Here is a 10,988-nt window from a genome sequence, read left to right as displayed (position 1 = left end):
TCTTCACAAAATAGTTGTTTTTTCTTCTTATTTATCACTTCTATAAACTGAATGTATGCAAAGTGACAACACTAATACATTCGTCGTAGCCTACGTTATGAAATATTTACATGAATCATTGATACAATTATGACAGAAACGATAGAAGAAAATATATCACGATAGACACTTTTCTATCGTCCCCACGATGTGGATCGTTATATCACCCAGCAGTAGTTGAGTGTGTGTGAAATATTTGATGCCATATTTCTGCATGTGTGAGTCGGTGCAGTTTACCATCGAACCAGGAGCCATGGAGAGCTTTGAAGGCCTTCCCTGAGTGCTCTGGAGACAGACACTTGACATAAACACAGCCCTGTGGAGGCAGGACGATCAGTGACCAGCAGCTCAACACTGAGGACCTCTCTGAAGGATCGGCGCTTACCTCCCGGGAGTTTTTATCCACAGCAATATGGACGATGCCGTCGTTATCGCTGCACTTCTCCAGGATGGCTTCTTGGATGGCTAAATCCCAGTTATCCCCAACCTCCCTGCAAACACAAATAAACCCAAACAGCCCACAGTCTTTCATGATGACAAATGACAGGAGTTGTAGGCGCTTTGGTCAAATCAAATAGTGCGAGATGTGAAAGACTCTCAGCTGCTACTACACCGACTTTCAGATCAATATCTGTAAAAGTGATCCTGAATGAAGCCGACTACAGAGAGGTACTCACATGACGGGGTCAAACATATTTCTGATCTTCAGACACGGAGTGAGGCTGTTAGGAGGGGAATTCCTTCGGTCCAGAGGGAACGCTGGAAAAAACAACAACAACAACAACAACATGGCAAACTAGCAGGAAATCAAGAGAAACGAACCAACCGACAAATAATAAAATGTTCAAAGTGTCGTTTCTTTTCAATTCGTCTCATCAGAAAAGCGCCTAAAACTTTTGGCTTGCCCAGATACGTGCACACAAAAGCAACTCCCGACGAGCTTCAGCTTTTAGAAGTGAACACGCTGCAGTAAAAAAACAACAGAAATCTCTGCTCTGTTTCTAATGTGAAACCGCGACACGTCTGGAAACCTGGGTTTCAAACCGTCTCCTGAAACAGAACCAGGATTTTGAGCAACAATCCAGCTGACTGAATTAGTTGTTGAGCCATGAATGAGGAGGACTGCAGCTTTGGATTTCACTCCTGGAGACTTTGTCCTGAGATATTTGTGCAGCATTCTGGGGAAATGCAAACGTGTTGTGCATAGAAACAGAGAATGTGTGTGTTTTCTTGTCTCAGCCTGGTGAGACACTGGCTTTAGCTGCTTTTTAACAAGTTTCTGAACATCTGCGACCGTGTGACCAACATACGCCCCGTCCAGAATAAATAATATACTAATAAGTAGTACACAGGTTTCCTCTGTATGTATATCCAGATATTTGTCCGGTGAGGACTGACCTTTGCCCTGCCAGACTTTGGATTTGTCCGAGCTGAGAGACGGCTGGATCCACCTCCAGACCAGGAAGTCGGCTCCACCGATCCTCTGAGTCTCTGTTCGGATCCTGGACTCGTTGGCTGAGAGGAAACTTACAGCCCGCGTCCAAATCGTCTTCATCTTCTTCCTGTGGACAAAATGCAACCTCTGACACACCTTCTTTAAAGCTTTTTAGCAAATTTACATGAATTCAACAACCTATTGTGGTTTTATTCTTCAGATTTCAAAAGAAGCAGCAGCACGAGCCCACGGCACGGCAAGAGTTTCCATCAGTTAACGCCAGCGCAGGGGAGGAAACCAACTGCCGCAGTCTCCAGACTATAAAAAGCCTTCAGTTTTCTCAAAAAAAAAAAAAATCACGGGGTAATTTCTCAGCAGCCCGTTGGCCGATTTCGATGATTGACATGTCAATCGAACCACCAGAGCCAATAGAATCCAGAAATATTTACATAAATATGGAAGCTAACATCATTCACCAATCACAGCGAAGGAACTGCACGCCCGGTGAAACGAGCGAGTGTTGCTGCGGAGTTTTGTACACGGAATGCAGAAGACAGAAGCGACTAAAAACTAAAAATATTTTATCTAACACGGATTATAACCATTTCACAGCAAAGGTAGGACTGAAATTTTGTTTTTGGCTTCGTGAATTGAGTCTTGTTATTCATTTTCTTTGGCTGCTGGTTCGGTGAATTTTGCACGTAGCGCGACGAAGCTTATATTTTTTTGTTTACTCTGATATTCAGTTTGTGTGGGTTGGATCAGGATTCGCTGACATTGCTGTGTGTTTTACCAGATTAGCTTGTTTAGCGTCTTTTTCATGTTTTGCGTTTGGCTGCTTAGTGCTAAAGCTGGGTGTTGTCGATGTGGAAAATAATGTTTCTATCGTTTAGAGGAGCTTTTGCCTGTTACGTTGATATCCAATATGCATATATTTATTAATGTATAGCATTTGTTTTGATTGATCTGAATCGCTGAAGTGCTGCTGGCCCCCGGTACCGGGGCCAGCGGAGGCTTTGGAGCGCACAGAAACAACAAATGTTTTCTCCTGACTCCTCAGTGGTCAGAACATCCTCATCCAACAGCTTCTGTTCGGCCCGTTTACTGGATCTGACTGGCTGCATTTACAGCTACCTGTCGGAGGCCATTTGTGACTGGAAACATCACCGAGCCACTTCTAGAGCACGACAATAAGAGTTTTAAAAACATGTACACTCAGAATGAACAGGAAGCAGACAGACGATGAAGAGCTGACGGCACTCACCGGTCAAGAGGCTGAATCAGAGAGTCTCTGACATGAGGGATGGGCAGGTAGGGCTGCAGCTCCTGGTTTTCTTGGCAGGCCTCCCCGTGAGTCCTTAACACATCTGAGCGACAACAACCACAGCAGGTTCACGTCAGCAATGAGCTCCCAGACAGAAGGATCTGAACTGTACAAACGCTCCTTACCAATGATCCTCTCCACCATGTCATACATCTGCCTCGTCTCCTCCTCCTCTCTCCTCCAGCGATATTTCATGTAGCACACCACACTCCACACAAGGACTACCACTACACACAGACACACAACAGATCGCTGAAAACTCTGTCTTTCCCCTAAACTTCCATACAAACTTCCAGAAAATGATTATTAAACAGCCAACCTGCTTCTAAGGGGGTTTGAGCAGCATTTATAAATGTTTGTTGTTTGAGATAAATTGATTGCCCACATCAGACCCAACCACCTTGGCAGCCATCTAGATGTTTATTATTTAATCCACCAAAGTTGTCTGCTCCCTGATCACAGAGCTACTCCAGAGCCTTTAATCCACTGAATTACACGTGAAGTTAGGCAGACTTGGACCAGGTTTTTAAACCTCTGGCCTCAGACGTTTGCTGTCAGCACAGCTTACAGAAACTAAACTGGAGAAGAGTTGGAGATTGCAGCTATTTAGAGAGAAAACTTGTTGTGCAAGGTCAAAATTCAAGATGGTACAAAACTGCAAGAGGAAACTGAGAACTCCCTGTGAACGTTTCAACATTTCAGAGACTCTCTCATGAAGGCTAGTCTCCAGCAGGAAGAGGCATTTTTTAATGACTTCGCAGCTTATTCCTGTCCTGCAGCGTTTCTGAAACTGTTTATTATTTATCTACTTTTAATTGTTTGGTTCTATGGCTGTTCTTTTACACACACAGCACTTCGATGAACCTCTATTTTTACATATGCACATAAATAAATCAACTTCAAGGGCCAGATCCGGCCCTCTGTAACATTTCATCCGCCCCTCTAGTCTGGTTCAGATCGAGTCTCTGATTCTTATTTTGCTTAAAAAAACTGAGCCTAATTAGTGAAGTTTTCTCTGACAGTGACTTAAAAGCCAACAATATATAGTTTTAATTTCTGTATGATCAGGTTTTTGTCTGTTTTAATGTTAAAAACTTCATTTAAAAGCTGAGTGAGGCGTAAGACATGACTGTTAATGATGAGCTTTTAGAAGTTTGATCTATTTGTCTGTGTTCATTAAAGTCTGTTTGCTCTAAATTCTGTATAATCTGTAACTGGGAAAAGGTTATTGATATTTCTATATGAATGATTTGACATAATACATCTAAAACTAATTAATTTATGTAATTTTTAATAAATATTGATTGTGATTGACCCTTTGCTCGGACCAAATTTTCCATTTTGGCCCCCTTGCGTCACTGGGTTTGACACCTCTGTTTTATTTTTCCCATCTAAGGTTGCTGGTTATGTTGGTCTGGTTCCTGTGCTTCGTTTTTATCCGGTTCATTACAAAGAGCAAGCACAGGGTGGGGGTGACAGTGGAGAGCAACAACTTGGTCTTTTCTTGGTGTGTGGGAATGGAAAAGATGTATTTTATTTCCAAATAAGAGAACTAATGTGTCCTTTCAGGAAATCTGCTGTTTGTGACGTGGTCGACTCACCAACACCAACCAGGAGGACTTTACTGGTGACTGTGAGCAGAGCTCGGCGAAACCGGCACATGAACGGCATCATGGGATGTGTGGACTCCAAACAAACGATCTCAGACACGTCGGTCACGGGGCTGTCAGCTGCCTGCCCGCTCAGCCTGCAAGAACACGCAGTCACCAAGACATTAAACCCCGAAAGCCACTCAAACTGTTGGGTGTTTATGTGGAAAAGTCAGGGTCTTCAGTGGACAACCTGAGTCTATCTGAGACTTGTGTCAGACCGTACCTTATCCCAACATCCTGACTGGCACGGATGATCCACTCCAGACAACTGTGAAGAAATTCTTCAAACTCCTGATTTTGAGCCTGAAAAACAAACACAGTAAACAGAAATCAGTCACTTTAGGTTTTAGCTTGGTTAAACAGAAAAAAGAAATAAACTGAAGCCTCAGCACTCCTAGAAGGGATCATATTGCTCGCTGCATTATGAGCAAAAGTTTTAAACTAAAATCATCTTCAGATGAGAAACAACAACAATGTGACCATTTTGGTCAAACCTTCAGAACGTACCCCACCTGTAGGCAGCGGGCAGTGAAGTTTAAAGCAGAATTCACATCACAGAAAAACCTTAGATTTTTACTTTTACTTACTTACAAACATGTAATGTAAACTTTAAAACAGAGAAAAGTTCACTTTGACAAAGAAAAATGAACTCTACTGTAATCTTCTAAAGTATGTCTTGCAAAACACAGTTATATATATATTAAACATATTTATGTGTGAGCGTACCAATAAAAAAGCTGAGGCCTCGTGTATGGACAGATTCCTCCTCGGATACTGCTGATCTCCACAGTCATGACGGCCTGGAATAATGACAACGTTATAACACCAACACAATGATATCCTGATGGTAATAACCACAGGATAACAACGAAAGAACAAGGTGACAACGCAATAACAAAATGCAATGCAATGATAATAAGGTGATGATGTAATGTAATAATGATGGACTAATGTAACAAAGTAATGATAATAATGCCATAGCATAATGATCACAATGATGTAATGATAATGTAACAATGTGATGATGTAATAACAATGTAACAATACTAGGGCTGCAACAACGAATCGATAAAATCGATAAAATTCGATAATTAAAAGCGTTGGAAACAAAATTCATTATCGATATGTGTTGTGCAATTTATGCGTCACTAACGTTGTCGCGGAAGCGGTGACATCACCCGCAGCGTTAAAAAAAACAAAAAAAAAACAAAACTGTCCGCTCCGTATGATGATGAAGAAGCTACGGCTCCTCTTCCTCACTGCAAACTTTCTTTCTGCTCCTCCATTACTGTTTTGGGGGCATATTTTACTCACTGCAGGTTAGAATCTGCTGAATAGGCTTTTGTGTTTATTGTGTAAGTTGTTAAGCAGCAGAACTAGCTCTGTGAGCTCTGTTAGCAGCAGTTAGCATACAGGAAACTGCACGCTGCTTTCAGCGCCACCCGGTGGCATCACAAAGTAATGTTTAGTCATGGGTCGATCACTGTATGCAAGTGAAGAGTGAGGCAACATTTAACTACATTTACATCTACTTATTTTTGTAATTAATTGTTTTAATGGTACTTGTAGTGTGTGTGTGTTTAATTGATTTAGTTGTAAGTTTTTTAGAGATGTGAAACACGGGTGGTAAATTAGCTATTGTTATTTTCTGCTTGAGAGCTAAGTATATAAAGTGAGAATGTTGAATTGAATTTATGTTGATTTATTTAAAAATAAGAAAGTAGTAAAAGTTTTACATCAACCGACTCCTTTACATACAGATAACTTTTTTATGTGGGCCAAAATGAATGACTGAATGAATGAATGAATTCCAAGACGACCGATTAATCGAGAAAATAATCGCCCGATTAATCGATTATTGAAATTATCGATAGTTGCAGCCCTAAACAATACTATGATAAGGTAAAAGTAATAACATAATACAATAACAACATAATGACAACATTGCAATGATGACACGATATTAAATGATAATGAAGTAATAATGTAATACCAGGATGAAGTGTATTCATGGAATGATAAAACAGAGCACACATAATACTTGTATCACGTTGACACATCTCTGCATGAAGTTCATATACTGATATCAGATTGATGTTTATATTAAAGAGCACAGGAGTATAATGTAAATTATACACAATAACAAGATGTGCAGTTACTGTCATTGCAAAAGAATTTGAAAACTAACGCACATCAGGTAATAAGGCTTAAAACACGCTTTCTATTCATTTGTTATACAGGATATGGTAGCAGCTGTCTCCAAGTAGAACTGAAAGGTGATGCTGTGAGTCGTGACAAACATCAGCCATGCTCCAAAAACAAAGTCTTCTGTGCTACACACTCATGGATTTTGTGAATGCTAAAGAGAAAGTTGATATCTACCAGCAACAACAGCCAGGTGGTCGTGGAGAGTCAGCAGCAGTCGTAGGATCACATCTTTTTGTTCCTTATCCTGAAAGCAGAAACACTTGGTTAACATACAGGAAATAGTGAAATACTGAACTACAATCGGTTTATTATTAATGTGACGACATTCAGTCAGACTTTAGTTACATTCTTTATCTTATGTCTTCAATCGTACAAACTAGGGCTGCAACAATTAGTCATTCCAGTCGACTAAGAAAAAACTGTTGACATGAATTTTTACTGTTGCCTTGTCAAAAACAAAACCATTAAAAATCGGCTCCTGCCACAACGATCCACATAAATGGTTTATGAAACTGCAACGCAAAACCAGACCGTGTGGAGGCAGCATCATCGCTACTGTTTGCCACGACTAACCGGGAAGAAGGTGAGGAAAAGGCTGACAGAGCTCGAAGGAAATGAATAAAAATCAGTCAGAAGTGTGTGAGAGTTTCACTAAAAAACAAATAAAACACTGAAGGCAGACTGTGCAAAGCTGCAGCTTTATGTAAGCTCTCTCACACAGCGGACAGCTGGTCAAAAAACATTTGATGCTATTATCGCACAGAAGCCACTACCACACTGCCACCTACTGGTCATCTACTGCAAATGCAACAATTTTCTCAAAACCAAGATGGCCGACAAATGACAAGCATGCTGGGCTTATATATATATAAATCTTGTAACATTACATAACAAGAGCAATACTATTGTTAAAATGTCTAAGTACTAATTTTATACTGGGAGAAAATGACAACTGATCATCTGCATCACTGGCTGTATTTCAACCAAACTTCATCCTGTTACTCTGCAGGAACTGTTTTAGCATTAAACCAACTGATTTAGGTTTTAAAATGTAAAGTGAATTATTGCCATTAAGTGAAAAGTTGGGGCTTTTTATATGTTGAAAAATCACAAGGTATTTTCTGACAACTTTGTTGCACCGTTCCACTCATGCAGGCCGTTTGTGGCACGGGCAGAATCCTCAGGCTCCAGGGTGCACAGCTCAAACTGAGGAGAGAGTGAAGTTTTTCACCTTTTGTTTTTGTAATTCATGCATGATGAAAGTTAAGTTTTAGATGGAGTGTTAGCGCGTTGTGCTGCCTCCTTTTTAAATGTTTGCACAGAAAAGTTTATGTCAATTTAAAAAAGATCTCCTGGATGACTTAAGTGAACATCACCCAGTTGTGTTATAAAATGTGACCTGTTAGGAGCAGTAAATGAGTCAACTTCTGTACGTAATATTAGTGTTTATCTAATAGTAAACCTCTTCAACCTAAAGTAAACAATTCATTTGTAAAATATTTATTCAGTTCTATGTTTTTCAGAATAATAAAGTGCTTTATCACAATATGAAATTAATGAATTCATGTAGACTTTACACTGTTATTTATTTTTAGACTTTCAAACCCCTTTGTGAGCAATTTTGTTGACATATTTACTCTTGTTTAAAATGACAGACCTCTTGCATTTCTGTACTGACTGATAAGTTTCCTTTTTTGTGACGATCACATAAAGTAAAATGAAATACATTTCATTAGTTTCACATTCATCTGAACCTTCACAGGTTAGATCACAGTAATGCAGACAGGTGATATTTACAGGTGGGCCGACTGAAGCAGACGACGTAAAACACAACAAGAGGTCCAAGCACAGACTAATGAAACATTTTCACTGATTAGTGAACTAACAAAATTATTACCGTATTTTCTGCACCATAAGGCAGAATTGAAAGCTTTTAGGTGCACCTTATAGACCGGAACATACGGTAGTTAAAGCCCTAATACACTGAACACAGATTAATGTTGGATTGTTGTCAAATTAGAAGCCAGAAGTAAAAAATAAAAAAACTATAAAAGTTGCACTAAGTTTGGCTCTGATTCCGCTTTTATTGTAAAAAATAATAACTTGACAAAAACTTTGTTTCACTCTATAGCTACACCATAACTCCCAAACTGTAACATCTGGTTGTTCTACTCTGAGCTCCTCACCTTATTTCTAAGGAAGCTCATTTTAGCCACTTGTATCCGACTCATGTTTACTTAAAATCCCATAGATCCCCATCGTTTTTTTCTCATATTTGTTCCTGTCGATTTTGTCTATGCTGTATGGCATACCGCTGACAGACATCATGGCACACTATTCCCAATGGAGACAAATGTTTTGGTGTTAAATTTACAGGTATTATTTCAAAGCTGAGCAACAAAGAAAATAAATGACCAGAACAGAACTAAAGGGTGATTTAAATTTGACGTGCACTGGCCAAATACTTCGATTTGCCTCTACACGTTTTCACCCAAGATCGTCCCTTTTTCTGTAATACTTCCATTCACCTTTATCTATATGTAATATAGCAATAACCATGAGAAAAAATAAAATTCATCACATTCCTTATGCCCCATTTTTTTTGCATGTTCTGAAACCCCTACAGTTCAATGAAAAGAAAGAACTGGGAATTTTATATATATACATATACACACACATATATAAACTTATGTACTCACATATAAGGAGTCAAACCCGCTGCCAAAGGGGTGGTTCTTAACTGAAACAAAGAAAGAGACAAACAGCTTATTAAAATAACAGAGAAAACACATCTGTAAGTTAAAGGATGTTTGAAAAGAAGCAACGAAAACTTTACAACTTATTTTTTATAGGTCAAACAAAAAAGCAAATGCTTGTCCATCAGGGCTGCCATGAATAGTCAGCCTAATCAAGGACATGGATTTTGAGAATTAATTGCCGTTAATATTTGTAGTCAACACATAATTTTTTATGACTTTTACCTTTTATTTTCTTATACGTTTCAACATCAACAACAACCATTTTTCTCTACGGTACTAGTAAATGTGACTGGGACCAGCATTCCCATCAGCTGGCTCGAGTTTTAGTTTTAGCCCCGCCCCCTCTTCATGGAGCTACTCCACCATATTCGTTTTACTTCAGCCTGGTTAAAAACATTTAATATCTAAATGAATAAAATTTAAATTTGACTAACATAACCATCCTCCTCAACACAGATTTTCAAGCCAACCGATCTCAAAATATTGCACGAGGTTGTGCAATCATCTCATCTTTAATTAAAACTGATAGAAAAAGCAGCAGGAAATAACGATGAAGCTGCTCCTGAATGTCTTGATGTAGGAGTTTTATTTTGCATTTTGGGGTGACCTCAGTCACACTCATGTTTCTCTTCGTGTTTATAGTTTCTTCTGAAACTTTCAAGTATTTTGCAATCTCACTACTTCTGCTTACTTTGTGCCATTTTAACCCTTCATATATCCAAACATTTATCTGAATCAGGAATAGAGTGTGAATAAATTTTGTCGCTTCTATATTTTTCCAAATATTTCACCTTATTTACGACAAGTTTCCTCAACGAAATACACTGATATGTTTTCAGTTCCTTCAAAACGTTGTTGTTTTGCAACCTGGCTGTATTTTGTCCTCTTAAGTTACTTTTAGAGGAGGCCGACCGATATGAGTTTTCTGTGGCTGAAACCGATCAGCCCACAGATGATGTATTAAACCAGCGGTCTCCAACAGACCGGCTCATTATCAGACAGTATTTTCACGTAGGCTACGACGAATGTATTAGTGTTGTCACTTTGCATACATTTAGTTTATATAAGTGATAAATAAGAAGAAAAAATAACTGTTCTGCGAAGAACCTCCGTTTTGCGACATGACGCTGCTTTACGTGTGGGTTTGCGAAAGTTCAGTTAAATGTCACTTTGAAATAGTGCTGGGCGATATGGAAAAAATCCTATATCACGATATGGATAATTTTATATCACGATAACGATATATATCACAATATACCCCAATTACGTACGTTGTCAGTTATTCTCTGAAAAATATGAAAAAATAATCTCATTTCAATCTTTATTTCGAAGTGACATTTAACTGAACTTTCACAAATGAGATCTGCTGCATTTTAGTGCAGCAATATATATGTACCTGTTAGACGTAACAGTATCAAATGACAACAGACTCCATTATCTTCGGTGGCTATAGTTTCACTTTTCACAACTTTCCCGGCTCTTTTACAACTTGTTTGTTTGCACTTTTTGGATTGTTAAATATTCTTTTTCGTGGTTCTTCTTTAAGTGATAGAAGAGGTTTGTTGTGTTGG

At 39.0% G+C, this 10,988-nt stretch overlaps 1 protein-coding gene across 1 annotated transcript in view; it reads right to left on the bottom strand.

Annotated features, from left to right (window-relative positions):
- The window catches only part of lemd3 (LEM domain containing 3), a 15,214-nt gene that overhangs the window by 2,299 nt on the left and 1,927 nt on the right, over positions 1 to 10,988 (bottom strand). The window contains exons 2-12 of the mRNA XM_017426369.3: positions 9,358 to 9,398; positions 6,833 to 6,902; positions 5,177 to 5,250; positions 4,674 to 4,753; positions 4,400 to 4,545; positions 2,924 to 3,025; positions 2,739 to 2,841; positions 1,438 to 1,601; positions 717 to 798; positions 425 to 530; positions 277 to 355 (exon numbers count right to left, since the gene is read on the bottom strand). Coding sequence (XP_017281858.1) covers positions 277 to 355; positions 425 to 530; positions 717 to 798; positions 1,438 to 1,601; positions 2,739 to 2,841; positions 2,924 to 3,025; positions 4,400 to 4,545; positions 4,674 to 4,753; positions 5,177 to 5,250; positions 6,833 to 6,902; positions 9,358 to 9,398 — 1,047 coding nt within the window. The remainder of the gene's footprint in view (positions 1 to 276; positions 356 to 424; positions 531 to 716; positions 799 to 1,437; positions 1,602 to 2,738; positions 2,842 to 2,923; positions 3,026 to 4,399; positions 4,546 to 4,673; positions 4,754 to 5,176; positions 5,251 to 6,832; positions 6,903 to 9,357; positions 9,399 to 10,988) is intronic.

Source organism: Kryptolebias marmoratus, linkage group LG1, assembly GCF_001649575.2.
Source record: "Kryptolebias marmoratus isolate JLee-2015 linkage group LG1, ASM164957v2, whole genome shotgun sequence".
Classification (NCBI taxonomy): Eukaryota; Metazoa; Chordata; class Actinopteri; order Cyprinodontiformes; family Rivulidae; genus Kryptolebias; species Kryptolebias marmoratus.
This window is presented reverse-complemented; position numbering and strand designations above follow the sequence as displayed.